At 41.8% G+C, this 26687-nt stretch overlaps 3 protein-coding genes across 3 annotated transcripts in view; 2 read left to right on the top strand and 1 right to left on the bottom strand.

Annotated features, from left to right (window-relative positions):
* DNAH3 (dynein axonemal heavy chain 3) overlaps window positions 1-13593 on the bottom strand; it is a gene marked incomplete at its 5' end in the record, with an annotated part of 53028 nt that extends 39435 nt beyond the window's left edge. Inside the window, 12 exons of the mRNA XM_084271016.1 lie at window positions 540-645; window positions 795-931; window positions 1288-1467; window positions 1999-2194; window positions 2885-3010; window positions 3982-4177; window positions 5875-6064; window positions 6604-6790; window positions 7772-7841; window positions 9310-9535; window positions 11917-12018; window positions 13561-13593. Coding sequence (XP_084127142.1) covers window positions 540-645; window positions 795-931; window positions 1288-1467; window positions 1999-2194; window positions 2885-3010; window positions 3982-4177; window positions 5875-6064; window positions 6604-6790; window positions 7772-7841; window positions 9310-9535; window positions 11917-12018; window positions 13561-13593 — 1749 coding nt within the window. The remainder of the gene's footprint in view (window positions 1-539; window positions 646-794; window positions 932-1287; window positions 1468-1998; window positions 2195-2884; window positions 3011-3981; window positions 4178-5874; window positions 6065-6603; window positions 6791-7771; window positions 7842-9309; window positions 9536-11916; window positions 12019-13560) is intronic.
* A 3911-nt stretch (window positions 13594-17504) lies between these two features.
* LDAF1 (lipid droplet assembly factor 1) lies at window positions 17505-22001 on the top strand. The gene is made up of 5 exons (XM_084271097.1): window positions 17505-17588; window positions 18329-18464; window positions 19343-19511; window positions 19911-20049; window positions 21218-22001. Exons 1-5 carry the CDS (start codon window positions 17566-17568, stop codon window positions 21309-21311), a joined length of 561 nt encoding a protein of 186 aa, XP_084127223.1. The 5' UTR covers window positions 17505-17565; the 3' UTR covers window positions 21312-22001.
* A 1353-nt stretch (window positions 22002-23354) lies between these two features.
* LOC311197213 (melanin-concentrating hormone receptor 1-like) lies at window positions 23355-25396 on the top strand (the record flags this gene model as incomplete). The annotated part of the gene is given in 5 exon segments (XM_084270943.1): window positions 23355-23427; window positions 24167-24258; window positions 24260-24283; window positions 24286-25118; window positions 25120-25396. Coding segments are annotated over 4 exon segments (1194 nt in total). The 5' UTR covers window positions 23355-23427; window positions 24167-24198.
* Between the last annotated feature and the right edge of the window lie 1291 nt (window positions 25397-26687).

The raw sequence follows: 26687 nt of genomic DNA, 5'->3' as shown, positions 1-26687 counted from the left end.
CAAATGGAAAATAATACAGCTGTTATTTTTCCTTCAATTCCATAGATGAAAAATGCTGCACAACTAATTAGTTCCCATCCAGCAAATGGATACTATATTCCAAACAGAAGAAAGAACAACTATTTCTCCATCTTTCCAGAGCTCAGCCCCTACCCACAGATTCCAGGGCTGAAAGTTTTGCACAGTAATACACCATACTAAGGAACACCACGAGTTGCTTGAAGGAACACAGAGAGGAAAGTACACAGGGATGACTATGGACAAGACACTCAAAAGACCAGCATGATGAAGGTTCACCAGACACTCTGGGAAGCCTTCTGCTGGATTTCTACTAGGACCCAACAAAACCCATAGAACAAAACTCCTTCTATATTTGTACAGCAGCCCTACAGTAAGGGGCTATGGAAACTGAGACAGCTTCCCTACAATTCCCAAGGGTAAAACAAGTGATTTGAATGGGAGTTCTTTAGGCAAAGTATTAGGAAGTCGTGTGACATGTTAGCTGCTGTAGGAACTTGCAGTTGTTGGTTACATGTTACCTCTGTTAAGGCTTGTAAAGAATGGCCTTCTTTCAAGAAATCTGTGACATCTTGCTGTGCATTGTTGTTCAGAAGATTGATGTATTTCCTGTACACGTTTAAATACCTGAAACACAGAAAAGCCCAAAACCAAATCTTAGATTCCCAAGTGCAGATTCTCTACAACAGTAAACAAATGAAACTATTTGTTCGAGTCAAATAGTCTTATGAATCTGAGGGTTTGGATGGGCAATGGCATTAACCACTGAAACTTACTTCTGCGGCCCAAGTATGTTGCTCTTAAAGATCTTTTCAAGTTCGTTCACATACTCTGAAAACAATGATTCATCTGGTTTGACTGTACTGAGAGTGAGATCATCTCTCTTTAATTCCGGAAACAGAAATCTTTCTACCTAAAGGGAACCATTGCAAAGACTGTAATAACACAGAAGAAACAGGGTATTTATTACCTATTCACCCCCCTCTTCAGAGAAATGTATTATTGAGTACAAACACCACAGTGTGAAAAGGCTCTGATTCATAATTAACATTCAGCTACACACTGAGTTTGGTTGCAAAAACTACACAAAAATCTGAGAAAGAGTAATTCTTCGTTATATTCTCTAATCACAAAAGTTCACAGTAGGTGATACACATCCCTCATTTCCATCTTCTATTTGTCAGTTTTCTGCTTCATTCATAACTTTTTATATCATAGGCAGCTTTTATCCATGTTGTATTTTGTAAGCAGCTGTAACTTATGCAGTACCTTTGGAAGTTGCTCAGCACTGTGCAGGATCTCCCTGAAGCAATCACTGATTAAATCCCAACATTCTTTCAAAGATGGCTCAAAGACAATCCTGGGCTCTTCCACACAGAGTCTGACTATCAGTATCTGAGGTACAAAGAACTGTCTTTCTTGATAGGGTTCTGAGAAATCACTTCCATCCTTAGGGAGAAGAATGAAAATTGTATGTGCCAAAGAAATCAGCTAAAACTATAATAATTTTTAAAAGATTCAGACTCCCACAAATCTCTTAACTGTACAGCACTAAGGGCATCTTCATCCCTGATTTTTATTGAAAACACTGATGCCCAGCACACAAGATGTTAAGGTGCCAAGCCCTAAATGAATCTATAAAAGTTAGAATTAGGTAACTGGATTTAAGCCTAAGTCCCCTGAATTAAAAAAAAAAAAAAATAAATTTAGAAAAACACAGACTCACTCAAGACAGAGTTGAAAATTCCTATAAACTGCCAGTTGTAACCCTAGGCCTGCAAAGGATTATTCAAGTGAGCAGTTCTTGACCATGCAAAGAAAATTCTACTGAGCATGCACAGTTTTGAAGGATCCAGCCATTTTTCACTGAGGCAAGTGCAACCTGGGGTACTTTTAGCCTTCAAAGAGCATTACATTCCATGGCTATGTGAATTGTTATCTCAAAGCTACAGATACTGAAAAATACTTCACAGCATATACCTTGTGGATCATAAAAAAAGCAAAGAGATCTTCTAAGGAGTTAACAACCATCTCCCTTAACTGTAATGACATCAGAGCTGCCACAGAATGAAAATAGCTTTCAACTCGCTGAGAAGAATCAGAGTCCTTTTCAGGAGCAAGATGAAGCCATTTCCTTCTCTGATCCAGGAAAATGGATGCACAAGTTGGGATCCACCTACAATAAAATAATATGGAGATGTTTTTAAAAGTTTATTAGTCTTACTTTGCTCCTTGCAATGAAATGGAAGCTCAGAAGTTTCTCCAAGAATGAGCAACTTTCAGAGGGCTAGCAGAGAATTGTTAACTAGATGAAAACAAAACTGCACCTACTAGGACTTAGAGAAAACCCGAGTTGTTAAGCTAAGGATTCTTTTTACAAAGGGCCCCTACTATTATTTTAAATTAGTATTAATAGACAAAATACTAGTGACAGTATTAAATTGTTAGCATCAAATGGGAAACTTGAGCCTGGAAGAGATCTGTGGTGGCAGAATGCAGTCACCTAATATCATGGGCTATTACCTGCTGTCATCTCTTTCTTAAATTGACCAATTTCCATAGTTAAAAGAGTTAGGTTCTCTGTCACCATTTTAATGGATTTAGACTCCACTCCTCTTACACTTAGAAACCTAATTTCTTTTCTACCCTGATTCATACTCAGTTTATTCCCATTTGCCCTTATGCAAGCACTCTTTCAGTTTCAGTATCTCTTTCGGCATCCAGATGTTTATTCCTCTCCACATATTTTCCCCTTTGTGGTTGGAACTACATCATCTCAGTCTAAGATCTGTTTTAAAGAGGGAGTTCCATGTAAATCAGACTCCAGATAGTCTATTTATCCACTGTTCCTACAGCTGGCACTGACTTGTCCAGCAGAACGCTGTGGGCTTCCGCACAGTGCCTTCGAATGACCTCCTCAAATTCAGTAGGCAACAGGGGCAGGTCTGCACAAAGCATTTCTTCAATGCGAACAAATCTTAGGTGACTATACCTATGGAAGTAAACCAAAGAGTAAATAGTTTAAGTAAACCAAAGAGTAGATACTTTGTAGAATTCTGTTCTTGAAAAAAAGAAATATAGTCAGGAAGGCATCATATATAAATACTAATAATCAAATCTCACTTCATTGCTAAACTGTCCAACAATTGCACTTCTAATTATTTTTTTGCTATTTGCAAACATAAAAGGCTTCCCAAATTTCATATTTTACTTGTTATATTTGAACTTGTGTTGATTTTTTTTTCTTCTAAAATGGTCAGAATAATTCTTTGATCTTTTCCTAGACTCACTAATGTATCCAGGCATTAAAGACCATACAGAATGATGCCTAATGCTTCTATTCCATACTAATAGTAGTAAGTACCTATCCTGGTTACTCTGCAGGGAAAAAGCTACAATTTCATCAGCATGACCTGTGTCACACTCTGTAACAGACAAGAACTTAAATTCCAGAAAATGTTACTTAAATGCAAAAGGAGTTCTCAGGATTGCTAACTACCAGATTTAACTTTGGAAGAAAATGTTTCTCAATATTCAAAAGTCCCCAGAACTCCCATCTACATCTGAAAGAGACACGATTTTAAGAGTTAAATTCAGGAATCAAGATGAGAATTCCAAATCACTATTTACTTGAGCATTGAAATTTAATTTAGGCATAACACCTTTCAACAAAGGGGATTATCTTTTATTAGCACAGAGTTATGCATTCTTCACTGTGGCCTTGTAAAACACAGGCACATTTGCATTCCACGTCTGCAGGAAACAACTATTTTATATTGAAATTTTTAAAGGCTCAGAAACAAAAATATCTTTAGAAAACAGAACGTATTTTGCCACTTTGTCTCTACTGGCTCCCCTGGACCTCCATAGGATACGTAGAGAATTCAGCAGATGCACTGTTTAACCAAGCCACGCAATAAACATTCTCAGTTTCATGATGATCGTCCAAACAAGACCTCTTACTGAGAAAGCCAGAGCTGCTGCAAAGTGAGCATCAACGGATTCACTATGAATAGATTGTTTTCATTCCAGCTTTTCACTTCCTTATAAGAGCTGTGCCATGGGACTGGTGCACGGATAGTTCTCTGGGGGAAAGGGCGTGGGGTGCTTCCAATAAACAGCCTCTCTCCCTCAGCTGGATCCATCAAGATGTAATCAACTAGAATAAATCATATATATCATGTTAAGACTGTATGGATGGTCAACAGCTACATATGAAAACACAGTTGTCTCCACAGCTCTGGAAGTCGTAGAATTCTACACACTGAAAACTTGGACGCTGTCATATAGTTACTTGCAGGTTTGTAGGATTAAATACAGCATAATAATCAAATTACCATTTTGGCTATAAAACTATTTCAGAAAAAGAAAATAAGAATTGGTCCTGGTTCTACAAATGGGAAGCAGGAAACAGTTTTTCATCCTGTCTTTCCAGTAGAAGCACATTTATTTCAACCTTCAATTCCTCATCCATAAACCAGGGGTAGACTGTTTTCAGAAGGCTTCTTTAATGTTTGGAAAACACAGAAATCTTAGGATCATCTGTTGCATCTAGGAAGCATATGACATTCAAAGGGCTGATATGTGATCAGCTAAATGCTAAAACTCATGTTCTACCAGTTCCAACCCATGGCCTCATTCAATTTGGGATTACAAAAGCTGGGAAGCAGACTCCCTACCCCTTTGTGACATTAGTGTTACCACAGAAAGGGACTGCAAACACTAAAATTGTGGTCTTGATAAAAGGCAAATTAAAGAGTACTTAAAGATATCACAGACTACAGAAGGCAGAGTGAAAACTGTTCAATCTCTCCTTTATATGCTGCCGAGAATGAGAGGCCACACCTACTTACCAGTCCATGTATTTAAGAAAACTGAAAGGAATTATTTCACATGTGGAAAGCCCATGAAAACTGTAAAACTGCTGGAAAGCTAGTAAAACAAAGTATGTTCTACTGAGACAGTTTGCTTTCAGACAGTTCTGTAGTAATGCCCGCTTTCAGATGGGCATTATTTAATCTCAAAGATAACATCATCCTTTTCTAGATATTTATACATTCTGATTGTCTATATGTTGAAGATGAGCAGTGTAATCATGCACATTAATATAGAATCAAGTTTCCCTTAATCCTGTAATGTCTTAAATGAAATTCTTTGAACTCGTGACATGACCCCAGTGTAACACCTGCCTTCACTGCAGTTAAAGCACAGATGAATTTGACTGTAAATGGATATCACTGATTTACTGCAGAGCAACAGATAAATCAGTCCAGGGAGTACCCATTAAAACAGCCTGGTTTACCCACTCCCCACAGCAGGCTCAAATCTACTCATGCTGCTGTTGAGAGACGTCTCTATCACAGATTTCAAAGCATCATTCACCAATGAATCAAAGCACAGTCATCAATGAATGATCTGCTGCAGTGCTTCACGATCTCTGTAGTCACAATGTCTTTCTGATTTCTTACCTAATTTATTTCACTACAAATTAAGATGATCACTCCCGTCCATCATCACTTGATCATACATCTGATGAGATCATTCCAAATTATGCATTTTGAGTGTAATTTGGATTTGAATTACGGATGGGAAGTTGTATAAGGATGTACAAAATTATTCTATACACTGAGAACTACCAAAATAACTATATTGAAATGATGGGACGTAGATTTTAGTGAACAGGTATTTGTTGAAACTGGAACGTTATGTGGCATGATGACAGATTATATTCTCTCAGGTATCTACTGCTGTTCTACTGACCCCAAAGGAATTCTCCATGGGTGCTAAGAATAGAATGCAGACTTGCATTCAAAGTGCAATAAATGTCTTCATTTACTGAGAGATTTTGCGTCTTACCAATGGCCTTCATGAGACTGATACGATAGTCTGCCTTAATCTCCTCTTTTAATCTTGCAAGTAAATTCTCCAGGCCTGGATTAGCCAAAATGTGAGTTGGAATATGCTTTAAAATTACACTCATCACTTCCTCTTCCTGAGGTGCCAGCATGTCTTCCTGCACTCCGTTATATATGTAGTAACAGTACCGCTAAAAAGTAATGTTAAAAGGTTATTCTTGTTGTATGAATATTCTGAGAGACAAGGAATTACTACAAAGTATTTTTAGCTTTTCTGTCACTTGAATTTCTTCCACAATTGAGAGGTGTTTGAATATAATGGGTTTTGGCTATCTATGTCTTGGTTCTTTTTAAAGCACTGCCAAGGCCTGACATTTGTACAATACTCCATCTGTTCTGGTGCAAGCATATATGCTGACAGAACTGAGCACAGCAAATTAAATTACTGAGCTCTGAAGTATTAGCAAACATCTCAGAGGTGAAGAATTTGGGAAGATTCTTCCGCTTGCAAACCCATTAGGAGAAAAATCAGACTGATTGGGTAGGAAGAAAACAATGGAAAAGGAGTCAACAGTATTTAACAGCAGTTTGCTATATTGAATATTTACACCTCCTAAACCTCACCTACTGCCTTCTTTTAACTACTTCTACAGATTTGTGTAGTTTACAGATATATATTGCAGATTATTACTGCTGCTACTTTTATCATAAAAAGAAATTCTATAAATACCTCTATATCAGTTCTTGAAGGTGACTTCTCTCTCTTACTTGTCTCCTCATGTAAGTGCATGACAACAAATTGTTCTTCTGGGGTCAGTGGCTTGCTGCCTGTGTAATCTATGACACGTAATTCTGGCATGTGAGCAGGTGCACACAGTGAAATGGGATCCAAACTGTTCAATAAAGCTGGTGTACCTCTGGGAAAATAAAACCAACACATGAATACATGTTTAGTGAATAAAGAAGCTGTAACAGATTCTTAAATCAATATGGACAAATGACAAGCATATAAACCACTTACACTAACTGAAATACTTCACAGGTGATAGTTGTCTTCAGTATACCCATTAAAAATCCTCAGAAAAGTGTATAACTCAGCATACTACTTTAGCAGGAAGAGTATCACTGAGACAGGCTGGAACTTACAAGCAATTCTATCAGTCAGACCTACTAGCACTATTATTTAGGTTGCCCAAGCTCTCCACTTATTATCTTTACAATGTGAGCCAAAAGTTCAGACTGGCTCATTGGTGTAAGTGTTACATCTCAACTGTCCTCTGTCACACTGCTCAGGATGAGCAACACAAGGCCAAGAAGCTTCCATTGCACAGGGGATTTACTTCACACTGTCAAGTCCTTTGTTTAAGCGCATTTAAATATCCCCTTTTGGCTTTTTATGGTAATCATCCCCGTGATATCTCAACAAGGGGTGTGGAAGTTACTGTCACAGTACTTTCATACATAACTATTTCCTTGTTTTATAATAAAACAAGCAGATAAAAAGAAACATTCACTACAGCAGAAAAGCCAATCTGACACAACTCCAGGAGCCGTAGGACACAGCAAATGTGACAGACTTCATTTCCACAGTCTGCATCTCTCCTAACTAAACTCTGGGTTCTCAAATGAGTAATTATGAAAGGAAGACCTTTCCTTTAGCTCACCTAAGACTGAAATTTGTCCTGCTACAAAGAAGCAGTTAAAGGCAGTCACTAAGCTCACCACTGGATTTCAGTCTTGAGGCACATGCCTTTTTTTTGTTAAAGACTTAACATTTCATGCTGGGATGCTTAATGTAGCATCCAAGCACGAAGAAACATTAAATCACAACTCAGATATCTAGACTGATTGTAGCCATCTGTATCTTTGTAAGATTACAGAACATTGCAGTACATTACCTATCAGAATTCCAATGACTTCTTTCTGTACGTCTGAGTTTTTTGCTAGAAGGCTCAAATTCTTTTGAAGCTTTAGACACTAATTAAGGAAATCACATACAGGAATAGTTTTCAAATATGATACTAGTTCAGATTGGTGAAAAACAGAGCTAAGTCAATTAATCACATAGTAACAGAACACTACAATGTCAGAAAGAAACCTTTAGTTTTGACTTAACATTTAGCAAGGCATTAAAATCAGGTGTTAAATAATCTTGCTGACTCTGCAAGTACAAACTAAACTCAGGAAAGCATTCAGCTCATGCTTAAGACTTCAGTGCTTACTCATCTCCCTGCACAAACCATATTTTCTTTCTATTTTGAACAGAAAAGCACTTCTAACACACGCGTGGTTCCACCAAACACACTGCACATGAAAAATCCACAAAGTGCAAACTATTACCATGTGCTTTTCAGAGTACAAATAAACAGGCCTTTTAACAAAATTGATTCATCATGCTTTTCCACCAACAAAAGTGCCATGACCTGCCTCCCACATCCCACTCACGTTCTGGAGGAGTACACAGAGTAGAAGAATCAGATGTATGATAAAGAAATGCTGAGGAGACCAAATAAACAAAGGCAAACCCTTCTTAAATAGCATACAGGGGACTAAGCAGATATTGAAACTATAACGTCTCATCTATCCCAGGGAATAAAAACAATTTTTAACAGAAGGAAAGTAACAATGCAGGATGAGTATATTCAGAGACATGGTTTATGAATGTCTTAATGTTGATACAGAGGACACTTAACTAGATAATTAGGAAATAAAGCTCATTAATAACTTACTTTGGAATTTTCAGACCAAGCAATAGAGTTAATTTGATACCTACAACTGGTAAGATAATGCCTAAATGCCTTGGTTTTGTAACATGTTTGATATATACATACTGGCAAACTTAAATAGCAAGGAAATAGAGCTCTTAACCTTATTTGCTTTCTATTACAATCTCATGCTGAATCAACAGCATCTAATACCTCATGTTGCAGGCTTTTCATATGTCTGCCCTACTAACAAATACATCAATTATATGGTTTAGACATAAACAGTGTATTAAGCAACATTTCTTGGATTTGAACCTCAAGTAAACATCTGAATGCCTACCCCTCCATCTTGTTCTGCTATGCAAGCCCTAACAGGGGAGCACACCGAATTTGGGTCTGTTTTTCTGTTGGTACTAACTCTTACTCCTGGCAGTCATATGAACTAACTTGTATTTTGTTTATTTTCTACTTTGCAAACAATCCCCTCCAAATAGCTGCATGTGACTGTTTGGAGGGATGAACCTGCCTAAGAGCAAGCAGAAATGGACCTTAGCTTTATTAAGGTTATGCATGCTTGTGGACCTTTGTCTATACTGACCCTGAGGTGATTGGCTTGTGAGGCTTTCCTAGGCATAAGTGGTTTTTCCAGGGAGGATAACAGATAAGCAATTAGAAATCTAAATGTATAGAACAGGCAAGGATAAACTTATAAGCACATTCAATATGGATACACAGTGAGGCTGATCTCTGCTCTGCTGAGCCCAGTGATGTCCCTGTCCTGGAAGAGGCCTTTAATCTGTGCAGGTTCTTCAGTGTCAAATCCCGTGCTGTGAGCGTGTAGTTATTGGCTATGGAGTCACTCGGGCTTCGGAAGTACCTCTGTTCTTTGAATGGAGCTGCCAAAGTCCGGGATGCTTGTTGCATCAAAGGAGGGTAAGAGCTGCTCTTAAGGACAAGCTGAAGTTGAGAAAAAAAAAAAAAACCACAACAAACAAAACCCAACAGTTTTACACAGCACAGTAATTTACAGGGTCTTCTTGGAGCTAGAACAGGGTTAAAGATGGGTTAGTGTAAGGAGCAAACACAGAACTCTGACTTAAGAGTCATTTGACCACCAATCTTTTTTTAGATCCTGATGTTCCACACAGGTTTAAGAATAATTTTACACAATACTTCAGTAGGAGCACTCATGCATTTTTTTTGCATAATCAAGGTCTTTTTTTATAAACAAGAGAAGGCATTAGCACATTATCTACTACTCTCTACTCCCCCTCATCTCCATTTTGCTTTTCTTCTCCTTACATTTGCTTAAATTTAGAAAATTCTTATTCCTCAAGCCTTCCTTAATGACATGCCTACTTTTAACACTCAATCCTTTTAATAGCTGAACAATAATACAATTTAAGAAATTCAGCTCCCATCTCTCTCTCCCACATCAGTAGAGGTTTGTGATAGATGTCTTCTGTCTGTTCACTCCATGCTTTCTCAGGTGGCCTGGTATCTCACATTTGGCTTGTCATCTGCCCTGATATATCTAACCTGTAAGGAGACAGCTCAGAGGCACAAGGGATGTGGGATCAAGAAGTACATTTCTTACCAAAATACCCTCAGAGAAAAAACATATACGTAAGACAGAGTCATGAATGTACTTCATGCCATGGTTCCTAAAGCTCTTAGTCTAAATTAATAGTTGATTTGTTTTTGTATTACATCTTGTTTAATCATTTTTTTACTTCATTGGACAACTATATCCTTGTTAGTCATTTCTTCATCTTTCTAATGCACAATTACCATCACCAGTTTTAGATAAATCTCAAAAAAGGCTTCTGAATACATCCACAACCTCCCATCTGTGGTTCCCTCACTTCACTTGTCCTTCCCATAGGAGCTGCAGTTCAACTCAGTTCCTCAGCATTTTATGACCTCTGAACACAAAGCAGCTTCTTTTCATTTAACCTATAGATGCAGCTATGAATTATTTGGTTTTACTTTATCATGAGCTGCAGCAAGAAAACACCACAGTTTGTCAATCTGAAACACACGCTAATGCAAGATTAGTATATCTGCTTTGGATTTTCTTCTGACTGGCAGGGTTAATCTTACCAGCAAAGAAAAAGGCATTCACACTACTGCTGCAATCATGCTCAAATTAGCTTCTGTAAGCTCAGAGAATCTTTTCCGTTCCATTTTTTTCCACAGCACACACTGGACAAGTATGTAAGTCCCTACAGTTTCAGGGAAAAAACTGATAGAAGAATTAAAAATAATTCAGAGATTTTTATATTTTCCCCCAGAAATTCATTCTGTATCTTTAGAAACTGCTGGAGTTGGCATAAACTCAGAAATCTCATTTCCTCTCTTAATCAGGCCCATTTTGTAAACTATATTCTTTGTTCCTTACCAGGTAGAACAACTTTCTAGGTGCAGAGCAGGTGCCCTGCTAACAGTGATACCACTGGGAAGCCCTGGGGCAAAAAGTTGGTGGGAGAGAGCAGCTGTTTCTGGGGAAGGAAGTCACCTGGCAAAATCTACTGCTTATGCGACACACAAACATTCAGGACTTGCTAAGTCAGCTCTTACATAAACCCTTAACATATTCCCAGAAGTCCAACTGATTTTTGGATGAAAAGATTTATGTAAATCTTCGCTGAATAATTGTAACTTTTTATCATTATTTTAGAGCATACATTTCACTTAAAAATTCCTATTTTCAAACAAAGGCCCAAATAACCCATTTTCCATTGGAAACTACTTCAGTTTCTTAATGAACAGCATCTTTTTAAAGAAAACTATCTTAGAAGAACTGAAATACTGACAAAAATAGCCACATGAGCAAAGTATGAGGGTAGGGAAAGCCATCTCTCTCTCCTGCCTCCCCCTAAGTGCTGTCATACACAATTTTCATGTGTGTCACAGCACAGGCTGAAGTCGTGCAGCTGGACAAGTTCTCTGTTCAGATCAATGCTGCACCTGTCAAGCTCTCAGCTGGGTTTAGAATAGCAGTATAACTTCTTTCTTTTGGCTCTGCCAGAAGGTGTTGGGGGGGAGGAATATACAAAAAAAAAATAATCACAGTATTTAATCCAACAACAAATAATTACCTATGAATTTAAAGAACAGATATAAACAGCCAAGGTTTAATATCCAAATTATAATAGAAGCTGTGACAACACTTCTCTAAATAAGGGCAGCTCTAATGAAGTACCTGACAATCCACTTAGTACTTTGTGATTTAAATAACTTTTTCTATCTTTACTTCATCTGCCCAAGGCCTAAAACCGTGCTAGCACGTGTCCTTTAATAATGTCTACCCTGACACAAGGGGAGGGAGTACAGACCTGGTACAATTCTGAAGGTGTAGCTGAAGCAGAAGCAGGTAGGGGCGGCAGCTCCGGTAACCGTTTTGCATGACTCATGTTATACACAGAATCATTTTGTGACTAGAGAGAAATAAAAACAACTTCAGTGACATTTAAGAAATACTTTGCTTTGGAAAAGATTCATTCAGAAAGAACAGAGACTTTAATTTTTCTTTTAAAATGACATATTGTGACTTTACTGATTTTAAGGAAATGGATGTTCTGTGGAGTGGGCTCCTCAGCAAACAGGGGTTCAGATGGTGCTGTTCTTTGTAGTCATCTGATAAAGCTTCTAATCACCAATAAATATCAGATTAAAAAAACCAAACCACAACATTTTTCTATCACTGAAAACAATTCAAACTAGTTTATGTCTTTTTGGTTATACTAACACATTGTGTGGAGTTTGTAACGGTATAAACACCAGATATTACAATACTAAAGCCTACCAGGCTGCCAGATTGACAGTGAAGCAGCCCAAGTTGTGTGAACTGCAGAAGAGAAATTCAGAGCATTACTGGGGATGAAAAAGCTCACTACATTTTTTCATGTCTATAATGACCCAGTTCCAGAAGCAGCTGCATTGCCAGGGTGCCACTGGAAGAAGAGAAGCTCACAAGGACTCTGCAAAGTGTTTTAATACAAGTGTCAGAAAACCTAACATGGCTTAGGACTATGTTCCACTCAATGCAACAACACTCTGAGGTGGCCTTCCAGGACTCCATGCAAAGTTCTCTGAGGACACTTTCTCCAAAATCTTTAACCTCACCGTGTTTTTAGATGGTGTTGAATGGCAATTTTCCTTACTATAGGCCAAAACTTCAACCCTAGTCTGCTCAGAGCTTGCTAAATCAAAATTTTTTTAGGAGATTCATGAAGAGCAAATTCCCAAACACATGGTGACACTATCAGAAAGGAGGTGGAAGTATGTGGTATTGGAACAGCAGTGAAAGAAGTTATTACCAAATACAACTATGTTTAATTAATGTATAATCATTTTAATAACATTTTAAATACATTTTTAGCAAGAGGTTATTGCTTTCTGATACATAACTGGAAAACTACACTGCCCAAACCTAGTTTTGCAGCAGATAAATGTGTTCCCTCCTCAATATCAAAGTAGAGCTCATTTAGAAACAAAATTTGAGCAAGGACTGATCTGATTTAGCTCCTTGGTATTCCCCAGCATGTCTGAACGCAGACACACAGAACTCAAAGACATTATCACTGGCAGGTATGTTTCATTAAACACAGCATGAATTGTTCTTGATCAGTGACTAAATGATTGGGCCTTAGGGTACTCAAAAATAATTAATAAAACATGCAGTTTATCAGCAGATTTGATCATTCCTAAAGGTACAAGAGTTATTAAGAAAGCCATTGTACATTCTAAGGCAGCTCTTAATTTATATGCCACCTAACCTTTCAAAAAGTTAAGTATCTGAGCAAAGGAATTCTTAATATGAAATATATTATAAATAATTAGGTCCAGAGATTATTCAACAAGTGTCTTGAAATAAGAGTTCCTCCAATACCAAACCACTAGCCACCAGTAGTGGTGGCGTTCTTCTACAGCTCTGAAGAAGTTACCCACCTCTCACAGTCACTGCAGAAACAACTTACCCTCAGGGGCCTCGGCTTCTGGGTTGGCTTCATTTTGCTTTAGGTTTTGCTTGCTTAGAAGTTCTTGGTCCTCCCCCTCAACATAAGCATCTTTGTCATCACATGCACTGGAAAAGAAGGAGAGTCTCATTTCAGGTACTGCACGAGATGTCAAAACAGTCAGCTTCCTATCCCAACTGCCAGGGAGAAGAAAAATCTGTCCCCCAGCTCCTTCTTCCTTGTTTGTAACACTGAGCTTTCTTCCCCTCCAAACCACAAGCTCTCTCTCTTTTTATTCCTCTTCAAGCTCATTTTTCACCTTAATCTTTCTAACTCTCTCTGAATGTCTTCCAAACAAGATTTTTTTCACTCTGTTCTTTCCACTTTCTCCAAATCCAGTGTCCTTCCCACCACCTGTCCTCTTCTAACACCCCAGGGACTCTGGGTCCTGAACTGTGCTTTACAGAAATGCATTAATTGCCATGAGAAATAAACACATCAAAAAGAATGGGAAAAGAGAGAGAGATGCTCAACATGCCTTACATATCCACAGAGTGCATAAGCAAGCAAGGTAAGACCTGGTACTACCTGCAGACACCCTTGTTACCAGTCCCTCTGCCTGTTCCAGGTTGGTGAGCTTCTCTGACACTCTGCCTTTCAGTCCTCAGCTTTGTTGCCCCAGTTACAGCGGAGCTGGAGCGTGGAGACAGGAACTTCCTCCTCCCTCTCCTGCCCAAGCAGAAAAACACCAGCCCCTTTCAGCACAGTGTTGTGCCAAGCTGTGATCAGGGAGATTCAGTTCTGAAACCAATGAGCAACTGTACAGGTTCGTTTTCCCTTCAAAAGCTACTGCAAATGCAGTCCTGAGACATCTGAGATATTCTGACTTGTGTGTGAAAACACTGCACACAGCAAGCCAGCTCCCAGAACCACAAAGACTATACAAACCCAAACTCTCTTAGGAAGAGCTAGAAAAAAAAACTATTAAAGATTTAAAATCTTCAACCTGAACATCTCCATCAGTTTGCCACCCTTCAGAATCAAACTCCCTGAAGATCCAAAGACAGCAGGTGGGATACTTGTACTCCCAATTCCTCTACACCTGCTTGTTTGCATTTGCCTCCCACTCAGTCATCCCTATGTCCTGATAGAGTCCTCCATCCACTTCTTCACGGGAATATCACCATCTGACATGAGATCTAGCACAGTCTCCTTGTACCAACCACCAAGAGAGGCCTTGCACATGTTCTGCCAACACAGCAAACCTTCTATTTTAACTTTCCCAACATCTTTGGATGCTATTTTTCATACAATTTTCTCTAACTGTGAGAATGGCTGAGAGCCCTGATCTAACAGCACTGTTTTCCTTGTATCTTGACCTAATACCAAGTACAAAGGGAACATTGTTCTTGCCTGGCCACACATGAAACTTCCTACCATAAACTAAGCTGCTCTTTAAACACAAGCCAAAAGTGTGGGGTAAAGAACCAGAGCTGCTACTACCAGAACTGGCAAGTGCTCTGCTAGTGTGTGTAGTAACTCTCCAAATACCTCAGCGCTGGTTTGCAACATGAGTATTTTCCTGCTAATTTAAGCTGATGCTGGCATGAGGACAAGCTCAATTAAGCAACTGTTATGGTAACTATTATTCCTCAGCACACACTATCTCAGAAGCTTTTATATGTGTGCCCCTTAAAGTTAAAATAAATTACTTGTGCTGCTTGTGAAACACTAAAAGCAGTTATTTTACACAGAAAGCAATGTTAATTTTTAGTAGAAGAAATAATTATGCATAGCAGGAAAATAATTTACTAAAATGTACAAGACTATCTCCAAAACCACAGCTACAGCACATTTTGAAAATGGCCAGAAACTGTAAATCTCCAATATACTTCTAAACTCGGTGGAGGCATTAAACTTTATAGTGCCATTATGACAGGATTCTGTCAAAGTATAATTCTATGAGTTAAAGTCTTTCCCATGCTCACTTAAAATAAAATAAAGATTTTTAAAAAGTTAACAAATTGAAACTTAATTCTATATACACAGGTCTACTAGGAATACCAATACACTGCACTTTAATGATATAAGCTGTAAGAGTTCAAGGAAAGTAAACCTGCCCTCACCAGCCTCGTCTTCCAAGTATCACATTGGGCTTTTAGAGCCTGTGGTCCAAATCTGTATTAATATACAAATCTCTATTACATCCTCTGTCTACACAGACATTATATCTGCAGAGCTCAACAAAATCAGCACCTCAAAGACATTGAGCTCTGACAGTTTGATAAAGCCCCCACACTTTACAAAACCTCTTTGCATTGTAACCTGAGCATGTTCCAAATTAAACTTACTGTATGTTTCCTTGTCTTTAAAATATAATCACAAAACCATTAACATTCAGTTTTGCAATACTCTCATGGGTGGCACCAAAGAAAAGAGAGAGTCCTGAGAAACATGAGTATTTTACTAATTTCTGACTGCAATTTACATCATGAAATATTCTCCATAGTAAAAGCCCAGGAATGAACTAAAGCTTCATGCTTGCACACTGCACTGTCACGATGGCTCTGGAAAGCCGCTGGGGCAACTTATGCTACAACACGCCTCACTGAGCATCACTTCTGAGATGAATGGGCCCATCTGCCTGCCGACCCTCTGCCACATGGTCTTGCTGAACGTAGCCCTTCATAATGCCACCACAAGTACTGGGAGGACACACTGGACACACTGGTCTTGCTGAAAACACCACAGACTCAAGTGGAACACCTCCCTGAGCAGGTTTGCCACGTGTCCGCCCAAACACCCGTGGTGGCAACAGGGCAGGGTAAAAACATGCAGGAACAAGCAACCGGAGACAGGGAAGGTGGTTACGCTAGCTGAACTGTTTCACAGCTGCCATCCTACTCTGCAACACGGCGTGACCACCTGAACAGTCACAGTTCACTGAAAGCTGCCTTTGTAGCCTCCCACTCCAAAGGCAGCAACCCCTCCAGCTAGGGCTAGTGGGATTATAGCCACACATCAGTGCAATTTCTGGTACACGGAGTCGTAGCTCCGAAGTGAGGCGGGCAGCAGTGCCCTACCCAGGGCCCCCAGCCACTGCTCCCACCCGGGCCTGTGGCACCCCAGTCTCTGGGGCTGAGGGTGCCTCAGCGTGCCCGTGTGGAGGAACTGCGTGGCTATCACAAATACCCTCATTTTCTATCCTTCATTCAAAAAAGCTGAAGGCTGCATGTCCTAAAGTCACACAAAACCCTGGGCTGATCCTTGAAGGTGCCCAGACCTGAGGCCGGGCCCAGAGATCAAGGCAGGGCACGAAGGGGAGAATGAAGGCACAGAATGAAAATAAATAAAAGCCCCATAAACCTCGAGTGGTCTGTGGGAACTTTCTGAGTCCCTTTCTGGCCACACACGGGTAACCCTGCCCCGGCCCTCGCCCCTCTTCAGCCTCCCGGCCCTGCCCGCCGCGCCGCCGGCCCCCGCGGGGAGGAGACAGTAGCAGGAGGGCGGCGGCGCTTCCCTCATCCCCGGCAGGCTCAGCCCGGGCTGCGCCGGGCGTTGCATCGAGAGGGCGAGCCGCCGAGAGGGGCTGCAGCCCGGCGGGCAGCAGCCGCAGGTGAGCGGAACGGCCCTGGCTCGGCAGAAGGCGGGCGGGGAACGGCGCCGCCCTGCTCCGCCTGGCCGGGGACCGCGGGGCGGCCTGTCAGCTCTGGCCGCAGCTCGGTTGCAGCGGGAGGGCCGGCGCCGGCAGCGCGGCTCAGCCCCGCAGAACGGGAACCGTTCCTCCATTACCTCCCTCGGCTCGGGCGGGCAGCCCTCCCCAGTCCGCCGCGGCGAGGCCCTCCTGGCCGCCACCGGGGAGGCCCGCGGCGGGGCAGCAGGGCCCCCTCGGGCCTCCGAGGAGGGGTGCGGAGAGACCCGCGCTACAGGTCGGGGGAAGCCAAAGTGACAGCCCAGTCACTGCCTTTGGGTTATTAGCGGCTGGGGACACGCTTTATAAGGGCAGCGGCGGCACAGTGGGGCGTGATGAGTCGGCTTCTGACCTCGATGTAAGCGCCCGGTGGAGGCCTGGTGCGGGGGCGGTAACGGACCGGGGCGCTGCCTGGCTCGGGGGAGCGGTTTCGGTGCGGTGGCTTCTGCCGGCTGCTGGCCGCTGAAGTCAGACGCAGCTGTGTGAAAAGACTGTGTCAGAGAAGGGAGGGACCGCGTCTCTAGGCCGAGTACCGAGTAGTACTATCGCCACGGCGACTATGTTGATTTACAAGCGGGAAACTACCATCTGCCCGTGTAAGGGTCTCGCCAGCAAGAGCAGGTGGCATTTTCCTTGGGTATGGCAGACTTCTGAGGCCATACTGCCTTTAAATGGTCACAGTTAGTGGGTTTGAAGGTGTTTTGCCTTTATATCCAGTGTTTTGAAGCTGTACAGACTATGGTGTCAATTCTGAACATGTGGTTGCTTGCAAAACAAGTCTCTGTGTGGAAAATTGTCCATGTGGGTAGTTAGAATTGACCTTTTTACTGGTAATTCATCACCCTCATGGTTAAACATGCGGTTAATATTATAAAGGAAGGGAGTGAGAGTCCTCACCTTGTATGTTGATCCTTGGCTTTGGGAGTTTGAGAAGTTTTCAGGGACCAGCCCTCTACATGGGATGTACTTCTGCAGGAGTCATGTTTTAGGCTCTGGATCACATTAACATCTGAAATCCATGTTCTCTGTTTTTGAAAAAGACTTCATTTTCACAAAGCATCCGTATGAGCCAGTTACTAATTGTACCTTAATTTTAAGGGAAATTGGATGGCTCTGTGAGACCTGGTTGTTCACAAGATTCACGATCGTGGCGGATTACAACATGTCTAAAGAATTGCAGGAGCTGCAGAAGCAGTGGCACTCCGTGGTGGATTCCATCCACAGCAACTCTAATGTGGGTTTGCATTATAATTTTATATATTAGATTTATAAAGATACTCCTTTCACAACTTGGTGATATCACACCCTGATTTATTTAAATGCAATTTCCAAACTTTTTTTTTTTAAGACAGTTGACACTCCCTTTTTTAAGTGAAGGCTGAGGAGCCTCTGGGAAGGGCTGTCCTCCCACACCTTCAGCAATCAAGGAAAAGGGAAGCCTGTTCTGCTTTTCTGTGTTTTACTGCTATAACCAGCTCAGATACTAGAGTGGTATTTTAGTAATTGGTTGTGCTGCTATAAAAAGAACTAAAACGGTACTACATATTTCCTTCAGGGAAGGGAAATTTCTTTACTACTGTAAAATTCCAGTGTACAGGTATGAGTCCCTCTGTAAAAAGGGGCTTTTTTGTTGTTTTTTCCTACCAGTAACATTAACATTAAATTCCCAAGAACTTTGTGGTACAGACACAGCTGTACTTATGATCAGTAAATGAGCAGGTTGCAGATATTACTGAGGCATGGAAAAAAGAAAAATCATTGTAATTTTTATATATCTTACAGCATTTTTTTTTCTCAACAAATAACAGTTCTCCAGCTGAAAATCATAGCTGTCGAGACCCCACTGAAATCTGCACAGCTAAACTGTGATCAGGTTTTTATAGGCTTATACTGTAAATTTGTGCAAGAATTGAACTGGGAAATCCAAGGCGAATGTGTCTGCTGTTGGTAGAAGTATATTTGCTGTGCAGTTAGCAAAATTTGTGATAAATCCTCATGCTTTTGAAATACAGAGGCAGCAGCTGCCCTCTGTTCAAGCTGCAGACAACCTTCAGAAGTTCTCCATGATAAGAGATAAAAACAAAACCTGAAATGTTTTTCTTTCATCCACAGGTGGTCGCCTTTGTGAATTCCCCTGTTGGCCAGTATTTAGATGACCATCCTTTTGTTGCCTTGTCACTCCTGGTGTTTATTGCAGTGTCTGCTATCCCTATTGCATTCTTCCTGATTTTTGTTGTTCTAACAGCCATAATGGCCTGTATCGGTGTGATAGTTATGGAAGGTACTGTACGCATGTGTGCCTGTACTTACTTACACCCTTTTAAGGCATGATGTCTTTTGCCTTTTTTCTTCTTCCTCCTGGAGCTCCCAGCTCAAGCAATTGAGGATTTCAGTGCTTAGTCCTCAGGTCTCAGCAGTAGTGAAACTCTTAATGCAAGAATAGTAATCTGATTAACTGTAGTCTCTACAGTGGAAGTCCTATTTCCCTTTCTAATCCCAGCCACCAGGATACAGATAAACCAGTTATCCTCACCCTGCGTGGCTCTTCTAGCAGCCAGCTAGATGTCTGCAGGCTGTTTTTCCTACATGGTTTGAATTTGGGGTTGCAATAGAATGTCATTTCTTCTATTTTACTTGTACACAAAGTTGTTTAAATAACAACCTGCCTTTCTTTTCTTAGGTGTTGTGATAACCATAGGTGGCATAGCCCTCCTTTGTGTGCTCTGCTGCCTGGGTGCGCTTTCACTGGGAGTTTCTGGAGTACTGAGCGTTGGTTATGTTGTTCTTTCCACTCTGGTTAACTACTGGTATGCTTCAAGGTGAGCATTGATGTCTTGGGCCAGGCTTGGATTTCAAACTCTGTGGCTGTACAGATGTGTCTCTTTGAAGTGAGATGGTGTTGTGTAGTTGAGCAAATGTTTCTTGGATGCTAGAGTATCTCTGGCCACCCTCGTGGCTTAGTGTGCAGCATATGCATGTCCGGTCTTCAGTATATATTTTAATGGGAGTTAACAATTTCCTATTTAGGAAAGAGGAAATGTTCATCTTTAGGTGAGTATATGCTATCATGGTATGACATCAAGCAGTAAGATATAATTTTGTCTCCCTCAGTATTTGCTGCTTTAAATGTCATTAAATCACACTTAAAAATTGGACTGTGCCTCGAAGAGGAATCTTTTGCAGTTCTTCCTGCGTTATGAGCCAGCTACCTCTGCTTACCTGCATTTGTCATGGACCAAAATTAGTTGTAGATCTGGGATAAGCAGAGGCAGCGTGGCCAAAATAGGAACTACAGATTTTGCTGTTTGCCCGTCAGATCTCCCAGTACCTGAGGGGTGGAGGCCTGTTTTAGTAAGCATTGCTTAGCTGTGCTTTTACCACAGCTCTCGAACAGAGAGGGTGCTGGGGTTCTCTCTGGCTGAGAGCAGGAGGCACCAGCAGGTTGTGCTGGAGTGCCACCTATTGCCCGCTTGAATATCCACCGGGATGAGTGATGGGAATCGCTTCTGGAGCCCGGGGAAGGAAGAGCAAGGAAAAAAAACGATAGCTGCTCCCTCCTCGACTTGCTCAGTGTGTTCCTTCCTTACCGCTGTGCTGCTTACACAGCTCTCAGGGACACAAAAACTGCCTGCGGAGCCCACCATGTTGTCAGGGTGACAAGACAGTCCTGGTGTGCTTCTGCTGTCAGGTCTGTAACACTGCCACCAATTCCAGAAAAGACTTCTTTTTTCCCCATAGTGTATCTGAATACACAACCCAACCTACAGACCAGGCATACTGACTCTCAGCTCTGATGTTAAAGCAGTAATACCTGCTTTTTCTGCATACCTGTCTTTTGAGAGAAGCTCTGGTAGAGCAGCTATGGGTATTCCTGGACTCTCAGATGGGTTCACATCTCATGTTACTCAGCTGCTTCGAGCAAAAGTTAAGAGACAATAATCTTGTAGAAGGACAGACTGTAAAACCATTTTTTTCTTCTGTACATAGGGGGCAGATGATGAAGCAAGAAGGTAGTGGAAGTTTGCTGCAGAAGACTGCTCCTGTCTTGGATCTTTCAGCCAGTAATGGAAAGAACGAATAAGTGGGTTTCTCCTCATTCCTTCGCAGGCACCTAACTGTACTACTCTGACCTTTGTAATGTAATTGTTTACTCATTGAGCATTCAAACTTCACACTCCTTAAAAGGACTGAAAAACCCACTGTGCACCTTGCATTGTTGCTCTAAAACTAATCAATAAGAACAACCATTAAGCAGCAGTGCATTGTGATGCTGTGTCTGTGTGCATAGCAGAATGTTCCACAGAATTTGGTGAAGGGATGTGATAGCAACAGCTACTGTTAAGTCAGGGAGGATTAGGAGAAAGAAAGGGGGGGAAGGTGTTTGGCTGCTGTTGGTTACTGGAGTTCTGGATGTGTTGTCCTCTGAAACTTGTATGCAGCAGGTGGTCATTTTGATACGTAAGTGTCAAAGCTCAGAACATCACAAATGGGGTTTGAATGTTAAAAGATATTTTTAAGCCTTAACAGCCTTCATTAAAATAGCATGAGGACACCATGCTAATGCTTTATTATAAGAGGAAAATTGGGTGTTACTGTATGTTCTGGTATAAGCTTTCTGTATACCTTTAGGTGTTGTGTTATTCTGAAGGGATATTTTCCTGCTGGCATTACCTCATCCCATCAATGGTAATGTAACTAGGTCTTAGATGTAGTCATATTTGTTTAGGTATGTAAATGACCTGTTTCTCAGTTGTAACTCCTTGTATATTATTTAAACTTCATTCATTTTTGCAAATGCTATAGCATTTCTAAGCATTAAGTATCTAACTATATTAGTTTAATAAAGCACTGTTTGTTTAACCATCTTGTCTCATTATTTGACAGTAAAAACAAGTTTTTATACACCCTGAAAGCAAATTCCCCAGTGCAGTCACTGGACTGCAAAGCTAAAAAAAGGAAAGATAGTGGTGCCAGCAAAGGAAGAGACTCAAATAGGCAGGATGCTGGGGAAAATGAGGCATTCTGCATGGGCTGGTAAATGGAGTATGTTATCCCTTGTGCAAGTGGACATCATAAAATTCTTTCGAGATCTGTGAAATACAGAAATAACTATTTCTAAGTGCTAGAGAGCCTTAGTCAGCCTTGAAATGGTCTTCTAGTGATTTCAGGATCCTTCCTGCCTTTCACCAGACTACTGATCCCCATCATCAGGATGCAGCTTGAGTCTACTCTTACTAATGGTTACTCAGACTGATGGTGATGAGGAAAATAAGACAGATCAGTGCAACTTCATTACAACAGTCAGCACAGCCTCGTGGTATTTAACATTGCCAGAGGCTTGCCTGTTTTACATACCACACAGCTGCAATTCCAAACACCTTGAAAATAAATCCCTTGTTTCTCTCCTCTTACCAAGTCTACCTAAGAGGAAACACAAGACTTATTACTGTGCACTAGACCACAAAATTAATTGAAAAGGAGACAGTGCTCTGCAGGAGGGAACTGATGATGCTGTTAATCATGTGGGTTGCAACTTAGCAGGCATAACCAGAAAACACCAGATGCCCACAGCCTTCCTCAGACAGTTTGTGCCTTTCCCTTTTAAGAGGGCCTTGCTTCAGAATCTCAAGTGATTGACCCCCATCTACACTTGCAAACCTTGCTACAGAAAGATGATTCACTGCAGAGCTGTATCAGGATATTTATACCCAATCAGACCCTGAAAGTAAAACATGCTCTCAGTGCCATCTGCCCCGCACTTTACTTCGCAGTTTTTATTTTTGTGGATCCCATTTGCCTCTCTGGAGCACAAATGCAGTGCTTCATGTACCAGGATATCCTGATTCACTGCCTTCAGCATGAAAACAAAACTCTGCTCTCCCTGTGAGCATCTTTCCATTACTGCTGCCAGGCACTGCCTCCTCACACCTTGTCGATGTCAGTGTTACCAGCTGGTGCTCCAGGGAGCAGAGGAGCACATGTCAACCTGTAGCCGCTGCTGATGCTCAGAGCACTCACTGGCTTTGGAGCAGCCCTACAGATCTACAAGGAACTGGCAGTTTAAACACTTAACATCTTCTGGAAAAAACAGTTCCCAGCAGCAGCTTTACAGATAGAGTTTGAAACAAATCACAGGGAGAGCCCACCCAGCTGCATCCCCAACAGCTCACAGGCTGCTCAGAACTTCTGCCTGGTAAGTACAATGAACAGGTAAGTGAAAAGACACATTAGTGTATGAACTGCAATGGGTGTGGGCAGGAGGGGGAGAAAGTCAGTTATGTAATGTAACTTCCAAGGAAGCCTTCATTTGAATATTAATATCCATATATTGAGCAACATATGGATCAGAGATACGTATATAGCTCTTGAAGTATATTCAGTATAGATGTATGGGTTTGAAAGGGTCCACCTGCACATAGATAGGGTGATACACACATGGGTGCTGTTTTCATCTATTATTAATCTGTGTTTGTGCTCACACCCAGGGAAGGAAGAGCAGGTGTATACTCATTGGATTAGACACATGGTTTAATGTATACATTTGTGAAAACTGCTGAGAAAGTGCCTGTGTGTGGTTAGGTGCTGCCCCCCACACACCCCTAGGTGCTTTTCTCAGCCGCAGCAGCACTCACTTCAAAACATGCCAAACAAAGCAATAGCTCTCAAACTGAAGGAGCCAGGAGTGAAAGACATACTTCGTCTGAAACCTCCCCAGGGAGCTCACAAGTAGCCCCTGGCATCAGGGGTCTGAGGGCTTTCATTTGCCAGGCAACACTCCAACTAGCTCCCTAGGTGCTTTTCTCAGCTGCAGCATCACTCACTTCAAAACATGCCAAATGTCCAGCAAGAGCTTCCAAACCAAAGGAGCCAGGACTGAAAGACATACCCTTCCTCATATCACATGTGCCTAAGAAATCTGCTATCACTTGTGTTCAGAGCACTTGCTGTCTGTTAGAAGTGGAATATCCATGAGACCTGCCCTCACCAGTGCTCCTGGCGCAGCTGACCTTTTCCTGCCTACACTTGTTCTCTGCAAGTGACCCCAGCAGAATTGGGGGGTCAGCAGCTTCATCATGCCCACCCTGTTTGACATTATCTTTCTGTTGGGTATTATCGGTAACAGCCTGGTTATCTGCACAGTCTTAAAGAAATCCAGCCCCAGCAGCAGTGTCCCAGGTATCTTCACCATCAGCCTCTCCATGGTGGACCTGCTCTTCCTCCTGGGTATGCCCTTCCCTGTCCACCAGCTGCTGGGGAACGGAGCCTGGCGCTTTGGGGAGACCATGTGCACAATCATCACTTCCCTGGATGCCAACAGCCAGTTCACCAGCACCTACATCCTCACTGCTATGTTCATTGACCGCTACCTGGCCGCTGTCTACCCCTTCACCTCCACTCGCTTCAGGAAGCGCCCTGTGGCAATCCTCATCATGTGCCTGCTCTGGGCCCTCTTTTTCCTTAGCATTACACCTGTGTGGATGTACATTCAGCTCATCCCTTTGCCTGGAGGTCTACTAGGCTGTGGAATTCACCTGCCAGACCCCCAGAGGAACATTTACTGGTACACTGTCTACCAGTTCTTCCTGGTCTTTGCCATCCCTTTTGCCATCATCACAGTAGCTTACAGGGGGATCCTGCTCAAGATGGCCAGATGCTCAGAAGTGCTGATGAGCCAAAGAGACAACGGGGCACGAACAAGAAAGCTGACCCGCACAGCAATTGCCATTTGCATGGCCGTCTTCATTTGCTGGGCACCTTTCCACATCCTGCAGCTGGCCCAGCTCACCATGACTCACCCCACACTGCCTTTCTACTACGCCTACAATATGGCTATCAGCCTGGGTTATACCAACAGTTGCCTGAACCCCTTTATCTACATCCTGCTGGGTCCCAATAAGGTCAGCAGATGCAGGACAGGCTTCCCCACATGGGAGCAAAAGCTTTCAGGGGGACACAACTGAATGTGCCCCCCAAGCCAGCTATTCTCCTTTCCCAACCAAAGCACCACACACCCCATCTCTTGCAGGATGGATCTTTACCTGGCCTGGAGATGAAGTAATCATAGTGACAATGCCACTGTTAGAAGCCTGGGGAGTTTCAAGCTTGTTTCTTGCTTTAAGGAGAAGAGGAGATTGGACTGGTCTAGAGAATTTTCCCCCCCTCTGAAACAGAATTAAAGAGCATTACACACCATATGAGCATTTTAAATAAGATAACCACATTTTCGTCTCCTGACACATCAGCTCCATGACACCTTTAACTGCAGGTGAGACATCAATCATTTCATGTCACTTTAAAGCCAGCAAAACAACCTGTTTTCCAGAATAAACAATTGTCAAGAAGTCCAATAAATGTTCTCAAATGCTGTTATTCTACTAACAGTAGGTACCTACAGCCAGAAAAATGGTCTAACACAAAGGTTCTGCATATTTCAATTTTAAAGGAACATTTGCCTCTTAATGGTAAGAGGCTTAAAAAGTGCTGTTATATTTCAAAAGGTCTGAAAGGCCAGATTAAATTCTTTATCAAGCGTGTCCAGTAGCTAGGACACACAACCTACTTCAATAAAAAGTTAAAGACATCATTGTACCTTGATTTATTCCTGCTCCTATAAGTTAACCAAACATCAACACCAAACAGAGTGTGCCCGTGATTATTTATACGCCGTATATAACCTGGAGGATCTTTATCCCCAAGTCCTCAGATCCACAGGACCTATTCATTTTACTTCAATGGCACACTAACGCAAGAAAAAACTCCACAGCCATCAGTCCCTGAGGCAAGGCCACCTCCAGTAACTTCAGGTACACAGGAGGGATCTGTTCTTCTCCCCTGGATTTCCTTTACACCCTCATCTTTTGCTGAGGGGAGCAGTCACTGCTTAATAAGCTCAGAAGACATTGAAGCAAGTGGATGTATCCCAGCTCAGAGCCTGACCTTACATAAACCCCTTCCTTTGACATTTTAAATTGATTTCTCATTATGCAATTCATTCATCATCAGCACTTACCAGGAGGTAAAGCTGTGAGTTCTCAATTAGCAGCAGGTAAACATGGAGCAGCCTCACTCCTGCTGCCCTGACCTTCACAGGTCTGTCAGTCACTGCCACACTGAGACTTCTCACCGCAGCCTTCAAGAGCCACTCTGCATGCTGCACCATGAGGCAGGAACAGCCTTCCCTTGGAGTGGAGACTGTCACCAGCACACCCTTCATGTCTCACCTCCCCAAAGAGGTCAGAGAGAAGTAAAGCTCTTATCCCTGTCCTTAAAGATAAGCACCCAGGTCTCCAAATCCCCGTGTACAAGCTACATAAATATTTTAGTTCATGGGGACAGTGACTAGTATTTATCTTCCACAAATTATGGGACAGCTAATGTAGTTATTTTACTAGATGCCAGCCTTCCTGGGCTGGAGGTTTGAACTCCATCCAGCAATAAGAAACAAGGAAATACTTTT

This window comes from Gallinula chloropus, assembly GCF_964237585.1.
Source record: "Gallinula chloropus genome assembly, chromosome: 15".
NCBI classification, from domain to species: Eukaryota; Metazoa; Chordata; class Aves; order Gruiformes; family Rallidae; genus Gallinula; species Gallinula chloropus.
Note: the sequence above shows the minus strand (reverse complement) of the source record. Positions and strands in the feature narration are given on the sequence as shown.